This window comes from Chaetura pelagica, unplaced genomic scaffold (genome assembly GCF_000747805.2).
Source record: "Chaetura pelagica isolate M959 unplaced genomic scaffold, ChaPel_1.0 scaffold10, whole genome shotgun sequence".
In the NCBI taxonomy this organism is placed as follows: Eukaryota; Metazoa; Chordata; class Aves; order Apodiformes; family Apodidae; genus Chaetura; species Chaetura pelagica.
In genome coordinates, this window is record NW_009952263.1 from 7,962,401 (window position 1) to 7,988,038 (window position 25,638).

Sequence of the window (25,638 nt, forward strand, 5' to 3'; positions counted from 1 at the left end):
GTTTCTTCAAATGCTTCTTCAGCATCATAGAATGTCGAGTTGGAAGGCATCTCAGGGATCATCTTTCTAGGTTGGAACACAATTTAGATGAGATAGCTCATCACCCTGTCAAGTTGAGTCTTAGAAGTGTCCAGTGTTGGAGAATCCATCATTCTGGAAAGCTAATATAAATCTTAATAAAACCAAAGTCACCCACCATACCAATCAGTATTACCTCATTCTCTCTTTTCTGCACGTTTTTGCATCCCTCTCTCTGTTGTCTTGTACTTCACCTATGATTTCTAAAAAAGTAGTGGTTAAAACGAAGTTTTTCTAGGGTGGGAGGTCCTGAGTCCAGAATAGTGGTAGTGATGGGTCTCACCTCAGCTGTGTACTGTAAACTTCATCATCATCAAGGACTAGCATCAGTTCTTCCTGGAATTACAGTGTAAGATGAGTTGGGGAAGCTAGAAACAGGAAAGAGAGGCTCCTGCCTGACTATGTAGTCTCTTGGCCCACACTTGGAATTTTATGTGCAGTGTAATAGTTGGAGGTACTATAACAATTATTTTGGACTCCAAATAAGAAAACGTTTGGATGGAAATACTGTTGCTCTGCTATTAGACATCTAATGGTGGTGTTATGTTTAGAAAATAAGGAACTGTGTTATTGAAAAATAGCTAAAGAAATACTGACGTGTTTGTTTCTTTTTTTTTTTCCATCCAGATAAATACCCTTCAGTTGGAATTTATTATTGCCATTATGTATCATTCTTTGTCTGAAACCAGTCATCCTTTGCAAACAGAGGAACAAGAAATAGGCATTGATCCCTTGCAGAGTTCTTTGAACAAGCCAGAGGAAGGTGAGTTTTGTATTTCTGTGCTTTTTTTACTTTATACCTAGAAACCTTATAAAAGTGTGTCATGATAACTGCAACTGTAATAATTTGTTTAATTCTCTCAATGACGCTGAACAGGACAACTTAAAGAATATTTTGGAGTGTATGTAGAACACTTGGACACTAATGAAAACCACAAAAAGTCAACTTTCAATTGCAGACAGAAATATTAACCAAATGTTTAATGTGCTGTCATCCTTTTTTAATCATAAACCAAACACTGACTTCAGCATAAGAATATTGAATGGCAGTGTATGTCTCTGTGTTGTGTTCTGAAGCATGGGCTCTTTTACACTGCTTTGATTTGGGAGATTTTTCTAGGTTGTTTTGTAAAACAGAAAGTAAAGTTCAGTATGTTATTTTGGATGAGATTATGCAAATAAAAAGGCTGATTTATTTTTTTTTTGTTTGACTCAGCACCTATATTCATATTTGGAAAAAGACCTTGCAAGTTAAGATAGAAGGAACAGGCTCTAAAGGTAGAAATTATGTAGTTACATAAAGTAAATTAATTAAACACAGTATTTGGAAGACTCTAATAAACAGAACAAACTTGCATAATGCGATGTATGTCTGTATTGCTTATCTTTTCTACTTATTTGCTAGTAGTGACAGTATAGTTGTCTTGAAGAAAGTGATAAGCTTGACAAGAAATCTCATTCCTATCATGAAAACATTCCTCAAGTACTTGGTTATACACAGTGGCACCTTAACTACCTGTAATTTTCCAGTTATTGAACACATGTACCAGGAGGGCAAAATAAAAAAATTATTTTAAATTACAGAATTGAAACAACTTTGTCACATTTCGTAAGTCCCTCACCCAGATTAGCTACTCTGTGTGGGTGTATCTGTCTATAAATCTTCTGTTTACTGGTGCTTATTAAAAAAGCTATGTCAAGTTTTGCTTAGTCAGGTTTATTACTTCAGTTTATAAGAAGCTGGCGTTTTGATTTAAAATATATTGGTAAAACTTCATTGTCCCTTTGAGCTAATTTTATTTTTCATTTTTTTCTTCATTGGTTTATAAAGCTTTTTCAATGTTAGAAAATGAAAATGAACATCTAGGGGGAAGTATTTCAAAACCTGATGATTAAATTAAATTGCTTTTCTAGGTCAGTGTTCCTGCTTTATTATACTTGACATCTTAACGATATGGAGGCATTTCAGTTTGATAAACTAAATGCATTTTTTTACATATTTTTAGAAACTTGAAATAATCTTTTGCAATAACCTAAAATAATAACCATTTTCCAAAGGAAATATAAATTGCTTCTAGTTTTCCCCAGTCAAGAAGAAAATAAGCATTTTCTTCTGATTTTTTTCCTTTAAAAAATACTGGTAATTCTCTCAACTCTGTTTCAAGAAAAACAAGATTTTTACTCTGTTAAAAACTGCTGTAAATTAATTTTACCCTTTATTGTACTCAGAAGCAATTGGTTACCTTGTTCTGAAAAGGTTTCTCATTTTTATCCCAACCTTAACATTTCTGTGACATACAAAGTTATTAGTATTGAATTGATGTTTAAAAGTGCCATTAATTCATTTACCCCAAATGTTCATTAACAATGTAAATGTATGCTGATGTTCTATGAGACAAGGAAGTGACTAATGACTCTTCGCACTAACAACACTTAAAATGAATAGAAACTTTAGATAGCTAATCTTGAAGTAATCAAGACCCTCATTCAGCTTGGCATCTCTGTATGCTCTAAAACAGCTGTCAACTGTTAAAAATATATACACAACACATACATACGCACATGCGAAGATAAAGATATGTAAATACATGGTTCCCCGAGTCATGAAGGTTACCAACTATGGTACATCTTTTATGTTCTATCTATGTAAATATTTTATATAAAGCATCCATTTCATCTTCTTCTTTTTTTTTTTAACTGCGAAACACATACTGCATTTTAATTTGAAACTTTATATATCTAAAACAAGTTTTTGAAGTTTTAATATTTCGTTAGGTTAGGTTTCGTTAGGTTGCCATCAAGGTATGCAGTTGTTCCTGACTGTGCAGTCTGTCCATCATTGTCTTCACAAAAGAATTCTGAACTCTGTCTCAAGTTTCAGGCATGATACAGAATCGACTTGGTGAAAATCTGTATTTTAACGTCTTCTGTCTCATGTATGACAGAAATATGGAGAAGAGGTCAGCCATCAGTAGGAGATGTTCTGTGCAGTATTGTAGATTATCAGGGCATGTGAACTGTTTGTTGAAGCTGCACTGAATGCTTGTAGTGAAGACAAACATTGATAGGAATGCTGAAAATAAATATTTAATCATAGAACTAGTCATATTTGTTAATCTACTTGAAGTACTGTATTTTTAATATGTACAAGTGATACCAAAGCTTGATGGAGAACCAGGAGATGTCATGTCCAGCTGGAGTTCTGAAATTCTCTCACAAGGGCTTTTCATAAAATGAAAGAAATCCAAGAAATATGTGGATTGCTGTTAAGAATAGCTTGTTGGAAAACTGCATGCACAGACTACTTTTTCTTCATTTGCTTACAGCTTGGAAGGATATATTGAATGGGATTCTAGAAGTACATTGATTGAGTCTAGTAGTACTTACTGCTTTTATTAAAATCTCACTGAAGGTATAATGAAAAAACATGGTTTCTTTGGGACAGGACTGTTAGCACAATGGAGGACAGATATGCAGTTCAAAGTACTCTTGAGATTTTGGAGAAGTGGCCTGAAAATTAATATGACATGGTTCAGTAGCAACAACTGGAAGGATTAATGTTGCAAATGCTAGGCAGGAGACAATTACCTAGCTGTACAAATACAGAGCATTACAGAGGAGGTAGGTGTCATTTGGAGAAGGATCTGGGAGTTCATAGCAGTCCAAATTTCTTGAAACTGAGGATCTTCGAATCTTGAGTTATGATGAGTCATGAGAATGTGGTTGCTTGCAAGTGTAAAACATTCAGGATAGGCTGTGAACTAACTGGCAGTCAAGCTCTTTCTTTTATCTGTTTGAAATATTTTTGAAAAATAAATATAGGATAGTATTCAGTCTTTTATGATTATTGATTTGGCCTGTGTTATTTTCCTCATGTTGGATTTTTTTTCAAGATAGAAAAATGTCTATTGCATATATGCACTCATATGCTTTTTTAAAATAGTATTTTTAATAGCTGGTGAGAAATTCATGGCAGAGCTTCTCACTTTTGCAATCTGATACTTCAAATGGAAGATTTCAGGGGTTTAAAGAAATTCTAAATTTGGATTTGATCTTTCAGATGTATTTACATGCATATATGCATTGTTGTGTTCACTTTTGACTATAGCAAGTTGTGATATCTTGCTATACTTTCTGTTCTAAGAATCTTCATGATATTGCTCATTTTATTCTAACAGTATTTTTAAATTATTCCCTCTGAAATAGAGGTTTTTATCAGAGAAATCAGATAAGGATGAATTTTATCTTCTCTCCAGCACAGACTTTTTAAGCCCTGAATATACAAAGAGAAATTTCAGAAACTTTGTTCATCTGACTTCTCCCTGTGTAGTGCATCTGACAAACTCTTGTTCATTTCCAAAGGCTTGAGGTTTATGTTACATTGAAAAGGGTTTAACTAGATTAACTGTTTCTGAGCTGCTATAAGTTTTTACTCTTAAGTTACAGCATTCATCACATTTTTACAGAAGTTTTGAAGAGTGTAGTAGGTAGTATTCCCATTTCATTGATGTATTGAGAAAGTTGATCCTCTAAGGACAGACTGGAACAATGCATTTAATACTCTTCAATTTAATTTGCTCAATATCACAATTAATACAATTAAGGTCACTTGAAATGAAACTATTAACGAATTGGGTAATTTACTTTAACAATGTCAGTGTGTTCTCACAATTACATTTGCTTTAATTAGTGTACAAGCTATTATTTAATACCATGCTTCACATAGAAATATGTAATGTGTTCTTTGTTCTTAATAGAAGAAAAGGGGAAACCTTTAATGGGTGTGTTTTGGATTTGGAGTTTGAGGGTGTATATATCATGGCTAAAGGTTATAGTTGGTAGTGAGGACAGAGAAGACTGCTGTAGCTGGAAGGACAAAGATAACTACTGCAGTGTGTGACTGAAATTAATCCAGTTGAGATACATGAGTTGCTCACGTCATACTTACTTACTTACTATTACATACCTCCTGATTCTTAAGGCTGCCATGAAAAAATATGAGAGATGGTAAGAGAACATACATATTTCCACTTTGACTGTATGCTCTGTGTTACCATTGCTCATCATTAGAGAATTTTACTGTTCTGGTGTTAACCTCATAACCCTGATCACTAGAAAGTATTACCATGTAAAACTATACCTTACGTGGAATTTGAGATACCAGGTATATATCAGTGTTATACAGAAAACTTGTAGAGAACAGGAGGGAATTAATAAAGTAAATGCCAGCTTCTGGGGGGGACTGTTATGGTCTTAGGTACATCCTTTCATATTTGTTCCACGCTTAAGAGAATTTTTACTGTCAAAAGGTTTATCTTCTAATCAGTCAGTAGCTATTTGGTGTTCTGAGTTTGGGTTTTTTGCCCTTAGAGGCCCCTTCTGTCAGGGACACAATGCTAATGCAGATTGACCTGTATGGTGTTTATCTGTCTCTGGTTTTAGATATAATTTCTGCAGTTACATTTAAAAGTAGCAACCACAGAACTCTAGACTTCTCTGTGTGAGAAGTACATTCCTAAGTAAAAGCAACTGAGAGTTGCAGATAGAGTGAGGTTTGAAGCCTTACTACTTTCTTATCAAATATTTTTAATTAGCATGATAGCATGTGTGTCATGTAATGTGTGTTCTTTCATTCTCTCTCCAGGGAGCCACATGTACATGAAGTATAGCACTGTGTTTTTAAGAGTCCTTTTAAATATGCATGTTACTTTGTGTTTTCATTACAAAATCAAGATTGGTACAGAGAACCTCTTTGCATTATATTGGAACAGAAGATGTGGAGGGTTGCAGTTGTTCTTAATGCCTTTGGGATTTCGTGCTATGGTTTGCACCGGGCCCTGAGAATACCTGGTGTCCTTTGTTAGCCTTTGTACCTTTCAGGCAGAAAGCTTGGGTGTGCCCAACCAGTATTGTGGTTGCTAGTGGTCATCTTTCAAAACCCTTGTGCTTCTCCTAGGCTTGGCTTTTCCATTAAAGGCGCAGGCATGCTAGAGGAGAAAGAGCTGACTTCAGTCTGGTTTCCTTCGTGTTGGATGAGTAAAAGCAAGGTTTTTACATCTTGAAACACAATATGCTAACATAACAAGCATTTTAATATTCATTTATTAATGATAACTACTGTTTAGCTTACTTTTAATTGAGCAGCAACAGGATTGTAGTGACAAAGGCTATTCGAAGAACACAGTATATCTTGAGCTAACTCAGCCTGTCACTTGCTTCTTCCATACAACTCTTCCTTTTCTCTTCTCTTTTCTAGAGTAGTAATACATCGTTACTAAGAGATCTGTTAATGGAAAGCCATGCATGTTTAAAAAAACATATAATCAATGTAAAGGTAGTTGAAATTGGTCAGCACAGTACATTTTTTTTCATTTATAGACTGCATTTGTGCTGGTGTTGGCATGCCCTTAGAAATTTGCTAGTTGTAGGCCCTTTGGTTTCAGAGCCTTGCTGCAAATTCGGATTTAGGAACTGCAGGAGTATTCTTAATTATTTCAGTTTTGGGAGGAAATGTGAGTATCTGACACAGTCTTAAGGATTACCAACTTCCAGACTAGAACCTTCCTCTGTAGAATTGGTAGCTACAGTTGTTTTGATGGCTTCACATGAGGTTTTACTGTGGTATGGGTAACAGACACAAACACGATGCAGGGAAATAACCTTCAGTGGTTGATAAGACAGGTATTAGAGAAGATCCTTTGGGCAGCAATGGCTGTTGATCTAAAAGAAATCTGAAATGTCCATTTTGAATGTTCTCCTCTAAATCAGTGTAAAATAAGACCATTCTCTTTGATGACATTGGCACTCTTAACTCAGCTCAGTCATCTCAGCTGGGAATTCCCAGGTTTTTTTCCAGATATGGCCCTCCCTGAATACTTGCATAATAGTCACATATCATCCTCATGTAATTTTTCTAATAACTCCTTATGACCCTACTGTGGAAAAGGCTGATTTCAGTGTTTCTTTTTGTTCTTTTCGTAGCTTTTCCCAAATCCAGGTTAAAGCTCAACTATTTGGCTCTCATCTCACTTCCTAGCATACCTGTAGTATAATACATTCAGTATAAAAGGAAATTATGCAAGTTGAATGAAAAAGATTATTTTTAACCTTATTTTACATTCTTGGAGAAGCTTAAAATGCAAAGCAGAAATTTCCATTTTAACTATAGTAACCTACTGAACAACGAAATTAAAACAGAATTATTTTTAATATGATCTCTGTAAATGTAGTTTGAAGTATGTTAAAACTAGCTCATTAACAGAAGTAATACAGTAGCTAACAATGAGAATGGAATCATTCTTTGAGTATTTTACTTAGATTTGATAAAAAATATAATAGGTTTCTACCTGTAAACATGTCACATATTAAGTGTTTCCAGGCAGTGATCAGATTATGTTAAATGGCTGTACCTCCTATGTATGGAAAAGGCATATTCTCTTAATTAAAAAAAATTGAACTGTACAAGTTTGATTGTACTTGTGTTTGTACAATAAAAGACTAGTAAATCAGAATTCTAGCTGAAGCGAGCATGATTGGTACAGGATAATAATTACATGTTTGAGTTCACTTTTATCCTGATATATAGAAGATTGTAATTTACAAAGCCATCTGTGAATTGTATGGACCTAGCTGATATTATAGACCTCTGTATCTGAGATTAAATGTATGTTAAACATTTTGAAAGAATTTTAACTGCCACCAATTTTAGTATATTAGAAACTGATTTTTCTGTATAACAGAAATATGTCAGCACAGATGCGATCTTTCCTGACTTTCGTGTATGTGGACACGTATAAAGATCTGGAACTCATTTTTAAAAGGGAAAGTTTCAACCTACTTTCACTTAACTGCAAAGTGATACTGCAAACGTTCAGTTTTAGGCTCTTAATTTACTAATAGGCCTTATTCTTTAGCCTCCTTGGGTACCCCTGTCCTTGTCCTTTTTGGATGTGCAAAACTAAGAGGTGTGGAAGGGGAAAGAAATATTGTCGTGCTTCTTTTAAGTGGTAAGAAATTATCTAGCAAGATGTGTATTATTTATTGACAGCTTGACCTTTTAACAAAGAAAAATAGGCCTATGCTTAGGTTGCCACTGCTACAACTGAAACAGCTGATACTTTAATGAACAACATACTGAGGGCCATCCAGGACATACGGCAAATTAAGCAGGTTACAAACTGCATATCTTCTGTTTGATATAGGAGATCTCCCCAGCTCTGGCAATTAGCTCCACTGATCAGGCAAGCAGACAGACAGAAACAGAAGGAGGCCATTTGTATCAATTTGAGGAACAGAACTAGTAATGAAGTAAAATACCCATACCAGGTAGTTTCACCTCTGCTTTGGAACACATATTTCTAACTGCTGGTTTCAGCTTCACAATAACAAATAAATATGTGTTGCTTAACAAAAGCTTGTTTTCTTTTGTTTACAAATTGAAAGCAAAGGAATAATGATACTTCTAACCTAGAGGACTTTTTAAAAGGAGAAAATATTTTCTGGACATACAAGCAAATATGAATCTTGGTAACCTGACAGCTTTGTTTAAACATTGAATTTGAGTTTCCTTTCATGAAAATCTTTTCAAAGTACAGCAATTCAGCTGTGAAAACCTGAATACATTAATGATGACAAAGAACCTCTGGAATGAGCCAACATTTCTTTTTTTCTTTTACAACGTTTTCTGATAAATTGCACATACAAGAGCGTTGCAGGTTATTTTTTCTTTTCTTACTTTGATAATAAATGTCTCCACTGTTTATCTTTTTGTTTAAGGTGCCTTATTATTACTAATCAACTTTAATTATTTATTGCAAAATGTCTGTGAAAGGTGTTTCTTTGATGCCAGAAAACTCAGGGACCCGATCCTATTAAAATTAATGGGTAGGTTCCAATTTACTGTAAAGGTAACAAGCCTGGGTGCCTTTATTGTCTAAGGGAAGCAGTAATTTAGGCCAAGGTACTGGACTGGGGTTAGTTACTTGGGAGTTCCTTAATTTTGGGAGCTCAGATTTGAAGCATTTGGTGTCAAGATTTGGCCACATAGAGGCAGAGTGCATAAAATGGACTTACGAGGCCTGGTCTCCATTTTGTGAGATACACAATTATTGAAGAAAGGCTAAATGTACAAGATAATTGGAGAATACCTCTAAACAAAATTGAGTGCTAAAATGGAGGGAGTGGAAGAAATGTGCATAGCTTTTCTGCTTTTGACTGTCTTTCTCCACAGTTAACAAAACAGCAAACTAACCCTAGTCTAAACAATACTAGATAAGGAACAAATGCATGTATGTGAGCTACTTTTACGTCTTGGTTTGTGGAAGTGAACTACTGCTGGGTCTTGTTTCTAAATATTTTAAGCTTGGAATTTATATGGAGGTACATATACACACACACTCTATGACAAGATTGAACACTTCTGTCAGATGTAGTTATCCATAGGTGTCCCTGATCAGCTTTTCCATCATGCTAGATACTTAGATCACTGCATCAGTAATCATGTGATTACAGTATTTCAATTGCAGTACAAATGTCACATAATTATTTTTTTTTAAATAAACCTTTCATCTTAGAAATTTCAACAAGAAGTATTTTTGGTAAGGGAAATTAAAAATGTTGTAGAATATGCAGATCATTCTCACCTTTTCAGGATTATGAGTAACCAAATAAAGTTTAAATGTTTTAAATATGTTAAAATATTCCCTAAACTTTGGTAAACATTGGTGCAGTACAGATGTATATGGGTTTTGCTATTAAAACATGCTCTGGCCAGAAGTTTAAGGAGTGCTACTGCAGCTTAATGAAATAGTTACCAAAGTTGATTTGCTTGTGCTTCTTTTTTTTTTTCCCCCATGGTTTTCTGCCTCGGCATTGCCAGCTCCAGTCTTAAGAAGAGGGAAAATAGTAAAACTTCTTAAGAGGTTGTTTGGTTTTTTTTTAAGTAAGCACTATGTACTGCTTTTACTGTTTCATTAAGTTATGAGGTATTGGGGGCATTAGCTGTCCTGACATATTACCTGATGTACCCTGCAAATCAGTGAATACAGTGATATCTTCTTTTTATCCTGCAACGACTGTTGAGGGAAATGGAATATCTGTCTCTGATATTTCATAGAAAGTAGATGGGAAGGTTAAAAATCAAATTCAATGTGAATAAACTAAAACAGCCACTTAAAAAAAACAACAAAACAAAACAAACAAACAAACCAACCCCAAAAAACACAACAACAAACCTTTCTATAATTTTCTTCTGTTAAATATCTTAATTCTTTAGAAACAGCTGGAAATTACGTGCTTCTGATTGGATACTAGAGTGATAATGATACATAAACTATACATAAACTCTGGGATAGGATGATGGCACTCAATTTTTTTAACAAATCTCATTCAGATCTGGGGGCCATGTAAGCAAAATATTAGGAAGTAGCCCGTATGATAAATTTCTCCTCTAAAATTTTTATATCCCATTTCAAATTATTATTCTTTACTTTCATACAAGTTAAAAGGCACAAATTTCATCCAAATAAAGCTTTTATGGTGGTGATAATACTTCTGTGAAATTTGATTTATAATGGAATCAATTATTTAAGCTTAGGAAAAATAAACTATATAGTGTTTCAGTACTCAGTGCAATTGAAGAGACAAAGTTCTCATGTAATACATGTGAAAATATGTGTTCAGTGATGTGAACACATTTTTGTTATAGTGGGGTACATTTTCTGTATGTTAGTCATAGTAGCTGAAGATACCATTGGTGGTTTTATTTACTTTTCATTTCAAATATTTAAAGGGTGGAGCAATGGAACATAAATCTGCCCATTAGTGGGCTTTTCTACTTTGGACTCAGATGAATTCTCATAAAATTTGATTTGCTGACTGGTGGCTAGAGCAGATGTTATCTTAATGGAAGAAAGAAGCATATTGAGCCACAGGGCCACCTCCAAACTTCTGTGACCCAATACTAGTTCAGTCTTTAGTAAATACCAAAGAAAATACTCCTTTGCAAAAGTGTACAAAGCTTCATTCTGAATTATCATAGCTAGGTGGTCACAACATTATCAGCTACACTGAGATTTTATTTCCGGAAGAAGTGTAGCTTTAATTGTTGCTATTCTAAAAATAAAAATTTAGAAAATGTTAGCCTGACAGATGAGTTTGTGTCTTGTTTATTTGAATTTGAAAGAAAGAAGGGTTGTAGATCAGAGCTTATACTGTGGAATACTCTAGCTCTTGTTTCAGAGTTCTTATACCCATAACCAATGCAAACTTCTGTTTTAAAAGTTCTGGAATGAAAATAGACATTTTTCTGCAGGATTAAAGTTAATGTATTTTATAAATTTTTATTTATGATGACAGTTTTAGTTTTGGCATTTGCATGATATAAAGTTACACCCTTGTAACTGTGCTGTTCAAATAACTACTTGTTCAAGTGAAGATTATAATTTTTCTTAAGAGAAGCTGGGTTGTAACATACGTCTATGAGAAATAAGTTTCTCATTTGGAGAAATGTCATATAAAATATAATCATTTTTAAAATGGCATGTAAAGCTTGATTAAAATTTTTTCAGGAGAAAAAGGGTTTTTTATAAAAGCAGCTATAAATGAAAACCACAGGTTTTAATTCTGGACATGAAAAAGCAGATTTTTTGTCTTGCAATTAATATGTTATTTCTGATACTGCAGCTTCTCTAGATTATTTCAAATTTAGGAAGATACTTGCAAGTCTTCTGTGATTTCAAAGACACTTACTCATATCTGTCAGATTCAATTTGAGATTTCTATGGAAAAATGAGCCTACATTTAGTAGCTGGCATTTGCATTACTTGGCTAAAGACAGTTTTCTTTTTTGTGTGTGTATTATTCAGTTCCTTGCTAAAGCTGTAGCTCTGAGCAGCAACTTTGAAACTTTTGAACGTACTGAAATGGGTTTTTTTAAACTAATACATAAAGGTGGATTTAAAATAAACATTGTATTAGCTGTGATCATCTGTTAACAGAAATGCTGAAGTCAACTACTGGTTTTTGTGAAGCGAAATAAATTGTCAAATGATAGTTACTTTTGGTATGTATAGCACAATTATAATAATTGCATTGAAACAATACTGAATCTTAAGATAGGAAGTGGTGACATCTGAAAATCATGCAGTAAATTATATGTACAGTGGTAATCTTGTAGCCTAGTATAAGGGGCCACTTACACTATGGATCCTTCAGCATGGGTGCTTACTATAATGATACCAAGTCTTTTCTCCAAGAGAATAAAAATGATCGGTTACTTGACTGATTTGATTCTTTCATGCTCTAATCACATTAGGGAAAAAAAAACATGATTATTGAGAGTTTTTATTAATCAGATTTTTTTAAGGTTATTTAAACCTCAAAGGATTACTTGAGGTGTTGAAAGACTGGCATGGGTCTTTGTGAAAGGAGCAGAATTGTGTAAGTACCGTGTCCGGCAACCAGCCAGTGTCCCTTCTGGCTGGCCACCCAGATAGCCTTTGATGGCTCAATCCAAGCCACCACAATTAAGTTTGTACACCTTGTTATTATTCCACTATTTAGATCTGTTCTTTGACCGTCAAGTAATTTTTTTGTTCATAAATTGACAGCATTTTGCATCAAAGGTGACAAGTCTGTTTGGGGACTTTTAACATAGTTTAGTAGTTCTCACTTAGTTGCTCCTAAGTCTGTATCTGGTGTGAATGTTGGTGAAGTTAAGACAAAGCACAGTTTGAGAGCTTTGGACTGAATCTGTTTTTTGTCTTTTACAAAACATAGATCACTGCTTCAAAGGTCTGTCTTGTGGCTGATTAAAACAAAATAAAAACACCTATAAAAGGTTCTAATCTGAGGAATATGTACTAATTTCAGGCAAAAATTCTTTTCATTTGGTGTTTAGAACTGCACTTTTAAAACTTTGCCTAGAGGTAGGGAGGAGAGTTTCAAAAATAGGATGTTTCGGTAAATGACTACAAAAACATGTAATCTTCTATTTCAGCCTATTTCTTCTTCTGAATAAGTTATACTCTAATAAAAATTAAAGAGCAAGTTGCATTTCGAAGATCAGGTCATCGTAATTCATTGACATTAGGCCACATAACTGAATAATGTCTTACTTCAGTGAAATACATCAAATGAGATCAACAATTATGACTCATAAACATGCCTCGCAGGCATAAAACAGCAGGGAATTAGCATGTGAGGCTGATAAATATGCATGTAAATAAGCTCCCAAAGGAATAACATGGGTTTGATTGATAGGTTTAGAATTGGAACATATGTAAACCCCTTTATTCCTCATTCTGGTGTAGCTAAGTAAAGATGCGTTTTACTTGTTAAAAGTTTCAATAACTTTGTATATCTTAATGCCACATCTGCTTTGGTGTGTGCAGGCACGTGTGGGTGTCACTTGAGAGATTGATTGAATTGTCTACGGGGTAGATGCCCTCGTACCAAGTTTGTAGGGTTTATGTGTGTATATTGGAGCTCTTGAATATGTGCGTGCACATGTATACATATCTGGGTACTGCGTATTAGGTGATCTTGAGCAAAACAGTATTTCAGGATTTGTTTTGCTCAGAATTTACAGATTTTAAAGTTTGCTTCAGAAGTAGAAAACTTGAGTTCTGAGTTTTGGTGTAGGCACAAGTATTTTTTATTTTTGTAAATATATTCTACACTGTAGGTAATTACTATTTATATTACAGAAAGTCCCACAGGTGCTACTACATTTAAGAGTCTGGCAGTGATTCTTTATAAACTTCAATTTTTGTTGGCGTCTTACAGCTTGAGCTCTTATCTGCAACTTCAAAGTACCTATCACAGCAGTATCTTTATGTTGATCAGCACAAGTGTTTATGCTGTGCAGAGATTTACATCCATATTGTTAGACAAGTGTATAACATTCTTTGTGTTCGTAAAACATTAATCCTTTGCTTTGCCAAATACAGACCAATTGGTTGCCATTGTCATATGGCCTGATGTACATCTGCTTTATTATCATTCCCTGCTATTAGGCAATAAAAACTTTTCCAACTGATGCACACTTACTGATGTTGCATCTCCCTGTAATTATGCTAAAATGATCTTAGACCAGTGGCAGGCAAGATGTAAAAACATTTTCAGTAGTAGGAAGTGTGGATCGACTGTAGGTTTTAGTTATGTGTGGTTTATAGCTAAAACAGTCATTCTGAGAAACTGGAGATGAGGCTGGTATCAGATATCAGTTGTTCACATGTAAAAACCTCAATTCTGTAATCCCTGCATTTTGCTGGTATTCACCTTACACCTTTCTGTGGAAATACAGCTTGAGGAAAATTACTTCCATCTGTTTAGATTTATAGGGTAGCAGCAAATATATTTCTCAGTTACGATCTGTAAGTTTGGGGGCTACTGCTTAGTTCTGAAAACTGGTTCTTTTTGCTGCTTAAAAACAAGTAAATAAAATTGTACCACTTAGGGACATCAGCATCAAATCTCACATGAGTTCTCATGAATCAATGTATAGCTACCTTGTGTAATTTGTTTAGAAATGCTAAGATGATCCCTGCTCCAACAGCATCAACTGCTTAAACCAGAATGTAACAGCCTGTGACACCAAGAAAAAAGTGAGCGTTGCATACAGACTAGAGGAGGGGATTTTGCATAACAGAGCTGAATAAGCAGATTGCTACCAGGAACTCTGATGGACCATGTTTGTAGCTGCATAGCACTGTCCTTTCTCACAGAGGATGCTTAGATATCTCTTGAGCCAACAGGAATGGAAAATAAAGCGGGTTGTTTTTTTTCTGCTTCTGTTTTTTCCTTTCCCCTCTCCCCCTCACCCCCCCAAACAGTGTGCCCTTTTTACAGTCAGGACTTTGATAGGCTGTCACTCAGTTTCCACTCCCCACAAGGAATGTCCTTGGATGGCCCAAAAGAAGCCGGAAAATTCTTGCTAAGTATTTTTTTCATTCACCTTTAGAATTTTCCACATTTTCTCCAACATGTGTGAAGCCACTGGGAAATATGGTTAAATGAGTTAAGCAGACATCACCCATCTGTGCATCTCAGGGAAAATAAAAACAGTGCTGTCCCTCCAAAAGCTTTCTTGGTTCATAACCAAAATCAGAACAGCCACACTCTAAAGCTAAACCTAGCAAGGCTCTTGCAGGAAGAAAGGGAGGAGCACTTTGAAGAAACAGCTCCTTCTGGCTTACCCCATCTTACTAGTGCGTGGCCTTTACAGAACATAAGGTGGTCCTAGCATCTGTGCTCCTCTGAAATGCCTGAAGGCTACTTGGGCACCTGAGAAAACATGACTGCACATCATATCTGCTTCAGACAGTGTTAAAAACCTGGCATTCAGCCCCAGCTCTGAATTTTAGTCCACTAACAAGCCAAAACAGTCATGTTGCAGCCTCTTCCTTGTTCCTATAAATATTTCATAATTCTACATAGAAAGCATCACAAGAACCCTATTTTTGCTCAAGTCTTAATTCAACCTTTAATATTGTTCATTGCTGTGCTTTCTACTACTGAAATGATTTGTAATTGGTATCTCTCAAACGGTTCCCCCTTGGATTTCTCATGCACTGAGAAGTCAGATGCCTGACATTACTGTGTAAAGTTAAGTGCTTGGGGTTAATGAATGGCATTAAATTTTATGAGGTCATGTCCAGTAGATGTTAAAAGAAGCTTAAGGGAACTTTACCACTGATAGAAATTAACAGTTGGCATGAAAGAATGCCTGAGGGAGTTCCGTTCTAAGCAAAAATAAAATTGGTGATATAAAAACTAAAATATAGAGTCACTGTGATTAATGTAAACATTTCTGTTAGGTAATTGGTTGCGTGTTGCAGTAAAAGAAATGAGACCTCACAGTTTGAAAGGAAAGAGTATTGCTGTATTTAGAAAGCAATTAATGTTTCTAGTCAAATAAAATATCTACATCACGTGTAATATATATCTTCTTTCAGTAAACATATAACCTTTGGGGCTATATTTATCAAATAGTCAAGTCTCCACTTATTTACATTAGGTTTTTTCTTTGGGCAAAATGTGTTTTCCCTAGTGGAGTATGTTATTTTGTTTCATTAAACCTTTATTTCTCCTCACATGCATTGCTTTTATTCCAGACCAAATGAGTAGATTCTGTGCACTTTAGTCATCTAAGGTTTGTGTTTTGGGGTGACTGATGGATGGCATGAAAATTCTGTTTCAAAAAGAAAATGGCTACATTAACTTAGGGATACATCTGTTTTGCATAATTATGTGGGGAACCATTCAGTAATTACACTAGTATTCACATGCTGTAATTTTCGTCGTCTTTATTCACTGTCGTTCCAATGAGAGGAAATGGAAAACTTGTTCAGACATATGTATTCCTTCTTGCTCTCTTACAACCTGCAGTCACAGCATACAGTACTTTTTCAGGTAATTCCTGTGCTCAAGTAAGATAGCTGTTGTCTTGAATTTCACTCCCACGGTATGTGTGTAAATTCTCCACCTGTACTTCAGAGTCACTAATACTGCACTGCAGACCTTGTGCAGACCTCTTTTCACATCACTCAAGGTCTGTGCCCACTGGATGTTGCAGGTAATAGTGTCAAGCCTGCTGACAATGCAGAACTCACGTATGGAAGAGTCAAAGTTTCCGGATCAAAAGCTTTTTCTTTGCTCCAGCTGGACAAAGAGGTACCCTACCTGTCACACAACACAAGCAAATCATGACCACATCCCAAATTTGGAAGGTGAAAGCAGAAGAAAAGTGAAAATATTTTAGAATTTGTCATCTCTCAGGACTCTTCTGTTGCTCTTCAGATTATTTTTGTTCATTACAGTTTAATATGAATTATATACATGAAACATGCCTTTTCATATTTTCCTTTGGTACTACTTGGTCAAAAAATCTAAAGTCAAAAGGTTGATGCTCTCTGATGCTGGATGACATTTTTACCTTGCACTCAGACTTTTTTCTTTTTGGCTCAAAGAGATTGCCCATTTTTTGTCCTACAGAACTGCAGTAACTGTCTAGAAAAATTGACTACTACTACTACTTAACATTTATCCTGTTGTTGTGTAAACTAAATCATCAACCTAGTCATATTTGTCTAAATTACTTGTCTACATTTTTTAAGATTCATTCTTCTTATGTCTCCAGTTTCTTTGTACTTGCATCCTTAGTTCCATTCTGAAGTGCCACCAGGAACTGACACTGCTCATCCTCCTCACAGGAGGGCAGGGGTGGAGAACAGAAATCTGTGCCATGATGGATTGCATACTTCTTTGCAGAAATGTTTTGTGGGGAGTTTCTTTCTCAGTATCTAAAACAGAGGGACCAGCATTCAACAAACTACCTTGCACTGTAGTAAATAGAAGTGTCTTGTCATTCTGGCTGTCAGTTTGATATATTTTTATATTCTGATGTAGCAGTGGGCTTTAATCTCTTAGACATCTAGAGTTTACTGCTGATGCATATATACCTTTGCTCTACAGATTCTTCCAGATCTGCCATTCACAACATGCATCTCCTTTTGCACCAGCAAAGTACACGGTTGGTGCTCTCCAAATTAGCAAATGTTTGATTTAAAAGAATCTAGTGTTTTCTTTATGGTTTGACATATTTTGAGTTGGCAGTTTAAAAGTTCTAGCTCAGTACCTCTTCTGTGTTCTTCAGTGACCTTTTTTTTCATTGCAGAAATTTGTAAAGAATGTGGGGTGCTGCTCCATTTCATGGTCTTTGAGGTATGGGTCCAAATGAGGAGTCTAGGGCTTCCTGGCTTCATCTGATAAAGCCAAACTAGGCAGCTTTAAGCTCAGGTGTCCCTTTCTGGTGCAGGTACCTTCTGTATAGTTAATTTGATTAGCATAAGGGCTGTTCTGTTGGCAGCAGGAACATCCCTTTCAGGGTTGGGTATTTGAGCTGGTGTGGAAGTGCTGTTTATTTTCAGGTTGTTGGGGTTTTTTTGCAGACCATCTTGCTCAAGTTTGTCAGGTACTGGTGCTGTCACAAGGTAAAGGTAATTTTTTTTTACTTTTTTTTAAACAGAATACTTTTTAATTGCCTTACCTATAGACTCTGCTACTGATGGAGCATGTGCTTTAAGTTTTACCCAGAGACTTTAAATTCACCCAGAGACGAAGCTGCTTTTTTTCAAAATCATTCACGTAATTCATTTGTTAAGGAATGGGGAAAAAAAGCAGCTTCTGTTGTATTATGAATAATAAAGAAAGTAAAAAATCATACACACTTCTAAGATACTGTGTTCATGATTTAATAAACTATTGGTTTACTACATAATTTTGTGTGTGTGTGTAGTGCTACTAAAATATCTTACATAATTCATTATTAAAAATGTGTCTTCACAGTAGATGCGCTCAGGATTCTACTTCTAACTGATTTGACAGATTATCCTACAGTTTATGTTGATGTAGATCTGAAGTAGCCTGTCAGACCTACAGATCTGACTGAAGCAACTGTGTGAGTGGCTTGAGAAGGGTATAGCAGCCAAGGACAGATATCCCAGAGCCCTTCTGCTGCTTCCAGTGGTGCTAAAAGAAGCTGTTGTAGGAGCAGAGGAGCCAAGCTTCCTGGGGTGATGGGGATGCTTTGGCAGCTCGAGTACCTCTCCCTGTCTCTGGGTGATTCAGTAACTGGTGCTTCCCCTGGGACTTTCTTCACATCCTTCTTGTATGTGTTTAAAACTATAGCATTTGAGGGCAGTCCAGGCATTGCCTAGGCTTGTGGCTGTGGGACAACTCTAATTTAAAAGCTTCTCATCTGCTTCGTCTTCCTCAGAGCTGAAACTCAGAGTTCTCCTGCTGGCTGTCAGAGGTAGTGCCAGCCCCTCCATGGGATGGCAGGTAGCTCCTCTGCCTTTTGGTTTCTCATATACCTGAATTCCCATGTTTTCATTTGTAGCAACAGTGCTGCCTCTTTTGTTCTTTCTGGGTGCCTCCTAGTTGTAAATGCTGTCTGTTACCCCACTCCAGATATGCAAGTAGCTGGTTACGCATGTGTCAGCACAGTGGCCGTGTGAGTGACTGATCTCAGGCTGCACTTCTTTGCGTGTATGTGCTGAGCAAAGGAAAGTGGTATGATTTTTCACAGTGTTCCTGAACATACTCACAATCAAGGAAGAGGGTCCAAGAAAGTACATTCTGCTTTCAGGAGAAGCCTTTGACATCCATTAGTAGCGCTGTAAGTCGTCAGCCAGCTGTAGTAGCTTTCTTTGATAAGAAACAGCAAAGAAACAAAGCAGAATGGCTCCTACTCTTTTTAACCTCTGGTCCTGGTTATCAAGAAACCACCTCTCCAACTTCAGGAGGTGAGGCCACCACATCTCACTACCATGTGGCCTCCTGGCCAGGCTGGGTCTGTCTTCTGATAAACCTGTTAGTTGAAGAGCTAGATTCTTGTTGAAAGGGCAGTTCTATTTCAATGAAATAGCACTTAATCCTTTCTTGTTTGTCTTCTACTATGATTTAATCTTGGCAAAACAACAGAGTGTTAAAAATCTTCTGCTCAATCTTTTTCGACTCTGTTTTTTCCTAGACTCAATGGAATGTGCATTACTGCTTTAGTACATGAAAATCAAACTATACTTATGTATGATTTATTCTCCCAAACATACAGATTGCATCTATCTATAAGATAGGAATGTGGTTAAAAATAGGATGCAATTGAAGTAAATTAATGGACAATAGTAGCCTTCGAACATCTAAAGAGATGGTATGTTTTTCTTACTGTCAGTGTAAATGGTCTCTGGAGACCACCTTTTTACAGTGATTGTGTGTGTCTAAGATTAGGCAAAGCTGTATGACCAGTGCTATCTCAGGAGGATGCTGAGTCATTAACTCATGTTTATTGCCTCTTGCCATCTTTAGATTATTGCGATTTATAGCTCAAAGACCTTTTAGGCTGTTTATAAGTTAAAATTAGCTAAACTCTTCTGGATGCAAGTGGTAAGTTACTTGGCATTAGTATATCATGGGACATAAGTTCCTAGCAACGATGCCAGACAGCTTCTAAGATTTTTTCTTTCTGTGCAAAGTCTAATTGGGGCACTTGTCACTAGTTATACTACATTACTGTATCCTCTGTTTTGCAATTTTGTTAAGCATATATGCTCTTAAAGAATTTGCTGAAGTTGGGTATTATATTATATTCTTTATTAGGTATCCTGCTTTCACTTCCATCAATCTACATTAAAATGTTTGTTTATTATCCTGGAGTCTTTTAAGTCAGATTTAGGAACTTGTTTAGGTTATACATGGTTAAGTAGAGCAGGTTATACAGGTTAAGTAGAGCAGATATGGGCTGTAGTACTGAGCATATGAACAGAACTGGACATAATTTACTGTGGACCAAAGACACGTGCATGAAGAGAAACAATAACTGAAAAAAAAAAGTTGTAAGAATCACACTTTGCCTTTAACCTGTGGGCTTTTTCTTTTACCAGTCTTGTTGCTGATGATAAGAAATTTAATCCAAGTTTTACTGGACTAAATGCTTATTGACTTAGAGTGGAAGTCACATTTGCTTATAAAAGCTAGTATTGTGTAGTTCCCACTAAATGGGAAGTCAGACTATTTTTTCATGCATATGCATTTTCTAAAGTGTTTAAATCACTATTAGCATCAGAGTAAGACTTGGCCTTTCCATCATGCTCAAAGAGATGATATTAAAACACCTCTGGATATACATTATTTAAGATTTCAGAATCTTGCAACCACCAAAGAATTCTTCTGAAGTGTAACTGTGAATTAGTTCAGTGATGTTAGGGTAAAATTCCTTATTCTGTCTATTTTATTGATTTTATTTAATAACAATATAAAGCTCAGCCTGGAATCTTCATCAGTAAAAGTATTATAAATAAGTCGTTTGAATATACATATTGTTCAGTTTATTTTAAATTGAGCTGCAAGGGGCTGCATTTCTTAAACAATGATGCTACATTCTAACTTCAGAATCAGTCATCTAGACTTTCGTATATGTTTTCCCATCCACACTTTTTAACACATACATTTTGAATGTATGAAGGTGGAATGTTAATTTACAGGCTAACATCATGACAGGGTTGGTGTTTAGATTTGTGAACATTCAGAAGCCATTTCATTTAAAATGGAAACCCTCTTCTTTCTATGTGTCTTGATTTAAACTGAAGTGCATAGACAAAAATATTTCAAATAAGAGATTTTGCCCAGAGAATACAGAGTTTTCTCATATATGCATATACACATATGCAATTGTGATTTTATATGCAGAGATCATAGAAGATGACACTTGATTGTCGTAAATCAGCAACCCAAAAGACGCCGAAATTGACTGGGTATGTGCAATATGAGCAATGTGTAATATGAGATACTTACACTGCAGAAGTTTCTGTGCATAACTGCAAACCAGTGTGTCTGCCTGTCGTATTGTTCTGCGGGGCTAAACCAGGCTTTGAGTTTGTGCCTTGGTCTCAGCCTTTCTTTACCAGTTTTCCTTGTGACCAGCTTTCGCTGTCACAGATTAGCATATGTGTGAGGACTCTGATGTGTTTCCTGTTTGTATTTCTTTCCTAACTCAAATAAGCTTAAAGGGCAAAAAACACTTGTTAATCTATTTTTCTCCTATCGATACTGAAAGATAAACAAAATATTTCAGCCTATGTCAGACTTTTGGACTTCTAATGGCAAAATCTCACCATTAATTGTACGCATATATTGCTAACTATCACAGCGTATCACTTTTCATTTCATTTGAGGTAAAATAGAATATTTTAGGGCACAGTTGTTGAACCTAAAATGCTACCCAAAAAATCCGTCCCGAGCAACCGGCACATACGTTCATTCAAGGTTTGCATCTGATGCTAAATGAGCTTGAAGCAAGGGATGGAGAGTCAGAGTTTTGTACTTAAAAGATCGGTTTACCAAAAAGTTGCATCCTATTTATTTAAGAAAACTTAAACAGCTTGCTCAGAGTGAAATGTTCTTCCAACTTTCCAGCCTAATAATTATTTTATAAATATCAGAAGTGCTGTGCACTTAATTCTTTCGCTGAAGGCGTTCTTTGCTCTACGCTGCCTGCCCCATTTAATCATTTTAAAAGCTGATTTGGTGTAAATTGAAGTTAACGCTGCCGTCGCAAGGGTGTTACGTAAGGCAGTCCGAGGGCTGGGAGCGGGGCTGGAGCTGCTCCCGCTGCAGCTTCCGAGGGCTGGGAGCGGGGCTGGAGCTGCTCCCGCTGCAGCTTCCGAGGGCTGGGAGCGGGGCTGGAGCTGCTCCCGCTGCAGCTTCCGAGGGCTGGGAGCGGGGCTGGAGCTGCTCCCGCTGCAGCTTCCGAGGGCTGGGAGCGGGGCTGGAGCTGCTCCCGCTGCAGCTTCCGAGGGCTGGGAGCGGGGCTGGAGCTGCTCCCGCTGCAGCTTCCGAGGGCTGGGAGCGGGGCTGGAGCTGCTCCCGCTGCAGCTTCCGAGGGCTGGGAGCGGGGCTGGAGCTGCTCCCGCTGCAGCTTCCGAGGGCTGGGAGCGGGGCTGGAGCTGCTCCCGCTGCAGCTTCCCGAGGGAGGGACCCGCCGCGGCGCCGGCATCTCCGACTCGGCAGCGCCCTCTCCTGGCGCCGCGCGGCGCTGCCCGCCCGGCCTCGGCAGCCGGGACAGCGAAACCCGCAGCTCCGCTACTTTTTACTTTGTGAAGATCCAGTTTACGTAGTAAAATCTCAGCTTGCCGCATGTTCTGGGGTTAGCTCTCCTCTGATTTTTATTTTTTCTTCTCCTACTGCCATTTTTTGTTCCTACCAGCCGGCCCAAATCCGAAAGCTTCAGCGTCTCAGTCTTCTTGTATTTTTTGTTTGTTGTTTTTTTTTCACTTCGCTACAGAGGTCCTGAAGACTTTCCAAACTGCATATTTGGTGCTGTAGAAATGCAAATTGTCTGCTCTTTTATAAACCTTTCAATTGTCAGGCTGCTCTCTTTCAAAATAGTAGAGGAGCCTGGAATCGCCCGTGCTAAAATTAAGAATTTATAACCGTGTGGAACAGATGTTTTCATAAACATTTGCTATAATTAATTTCAACTAGGGGATTGAAGGAACAAAGCAGTTTTTCCCTCTTCAAAACTTTATTGCCTTCTCCCCATACAGCCAACTCAGAAATCTTTGCTTTAATATTGTTAATGAAACAAATTTACTCATCTGTTTGGTTTGCATTGTGAAAAAGGAAAGCTTAATTTGAGCAAGATACTGGCCTTTGGAACAATGGACAGATAAGCTGAATTTTGAACGTCGTGTATAAAGAATTAACATACAGAGCATAAGCCTTTAGGTCCTAATTTCTGTGACCACAACTCCGTGGTGTCAATTGTCAAGGATTCCTACGTATTTGAATAGATTTTAGTCAGATTAGATTGGTGAATATCTATCTGCAGATCAAACAGTATGAAGGAATTTTATGTTTGAGGAGTTGTGAACCTTGGTGTTCACAAAAAAGCAAAGGAGTCTCGTGGCATTATATATAGTTTTAATGCATAGTAAAATGCTTATTGTATGTTGATTACCCCTTTATACTCACAATAAAGGTCTGCAATCTGTTAAGCTTGCTTTTTTTTTTTTTTTGCACTGTGTGAGGAATGCATTTTGACTAAAATTTTTCTTCCATATTTGTATTGTCACTGGGTTTTTGAGGATATTGTTTAGAATGTACATCATTTAGGACCAGAATTTTGGTGGTATTGTGAAGAATAAAAAATATCCAGGCATTGTTCTGTTTTCACTCGTTCCTCTATATCATCATATAAACATAATTTGAGAAAAAAATGTTTTGAGTTTTAAAGTAAGCTCAGCTTAATTGTTTTACACCTGAAAGAACCACTGCAGCTGCAAGGATTTTTAGAGCAAACTAGAATTCCTGACTGATCTGTCATCTATAAAGTGTGCAAAGAAAAATAGGTAGCTGTCATTAAAATTACATTTCAGCTTTCAATAACCATTTAATGAGTAGCGTAATTATATAAGTATGGTACCTCAAGTACTTCACTCAATAATTAAAAATAATCTCATCTTTAAAGTGAAAGCACTGTAATTATTATTTGACTTAACCAGGACCACTGTTATGATCTCCAGTGGCACCTCAGATTGTTCAAAGTGGTTTTGAAAGTATAAATTAAAATTGGATAAATCATTAAATTATTAAGCTTTAAATGTGCTGAAAATGAATATAGCATGGAATTTGGAAGTCATGTTACAAGAATTGACAACCTTGGACTGCAATCATATATTTGAGTTAAAATTTTCCTTGTCTCTAATCATAAAACACTGCATTAGTGATGGAGTGTTTTATATCAACCTGAACTTAAATTTTCGCAGCTGGTAAATAAATTTCATTTTTAACAACATTTTAACCTTTGGGTAGAACACAAAGAAAATATTAAGCAGGGTGCAAAGTCGTCAGCAAAGAGATCTATCTCCATTTTGACACTTGTAAGCAGGGGAATGCACAGTTTGATTTCCTAAGTGGGATCACTTTTATCACGAATTCCTAAACTGTCAGCCATAAAACCCTTTCATAGCTGACACAAGATGGTAAATTGGTTATCACTAAATAAATATACGTGTGTGCCCACACACAGACAGGCATATGTGTGTGCACATAGATACAGATATACGTGTGTGTCTATATATATGTGAAGATATTTCTTCAGTATAAAAACCTACTGTCAAAAGAAAGAAAAAAAAGTTCAATTATTTTTAAAAGTAGGAGTATATCCACAGAGTAAGAGGGTGTCACTCAAGCTTCTTAACCCCTTCTCTGTAAGAAGTCCTGTGCTGAATTTTTGCATCTCACAGAAGACGGCTGTTTTCAAAGAGGTAATGAAGGAGATGAGCGGGAAATGCCTGATCCCTACATGGTTCTTCACATGCTTTTTACTCTTGCTGAGCACATGCTTAAGCTCAGAGTGCTCACTGTGCCTGCTGCATACCCAGAGCATCTTCCCGCTCTTGAGCTGGGGCTGTGAAATGCTATCCAGTTTCTTGTTACTACCTGAAGTGGAAACTGTGCGCTGCACCATGAAAAAAGATCTCTTTTGAGAAGGTATTATACAATCAGTGTAACGGGCTTTTTAAAAAAAAGAAATACAAAAATAGTGTGTGTATTTAAATTAGGCTTCTCCTTGTTACAGTTTGTACACATATTTTTCAGATAATCTTCCAAAAGTGTATGTAGCATCCTCCTTATTGTGGGCCCATCTCTTTTATGCTGTGTCTATAATCTGAAACATGTTCTTACAAGAAGACAGTTACTGCATCTGACAAGCCTGTGTGTTCTGCGTGAAACTAGTACCCTAGTAAATGTGCAATTTACAAATCCTTCTCTGTGTGTCTCTGAAATCTAAAGAAGCCAGCTTTTGAAATGTTATTTTTTGAGTGTTTAGTAAAAGCATAGATTTCAAATTATGCACACCTCTGGAAGCAGCCTCCAGCTGTGTCCCGCAGTACCGGGTTTGAGCCACCCAAGTCCCGTTTCCTTTTAGCTTTTGGTCTCCATGCACAGGAACAGCATTTACTGAAATAGGGCAATAGAACTGAATTTTTCAGGAGAAAG

General features: G+C 36.5%; 1 protein-coding gene across 1 annotated transcript in view; it reads left to right on the forward strand.

Annotated features, from left to right (window-relative positions):
* The first annotated feature begins 741 nt into the window (after window positions 1-741).
* TBC1D5 (TBC1 domain family, member 5) overlaps window positions 742-25,638 on the forward strand; it is a 190,943-nt gene continuing 166,046 nt past the window's right edge. The window contains exon 1 of the mRNA XM_010007533.1: window positions 742-841. Within this exon, the coding sequence (XP_010005835.1) occupies window positions 742-841 (100 nt within the window). The remainder of the gene's footprint in view (window positions 842-25,638) is intronic.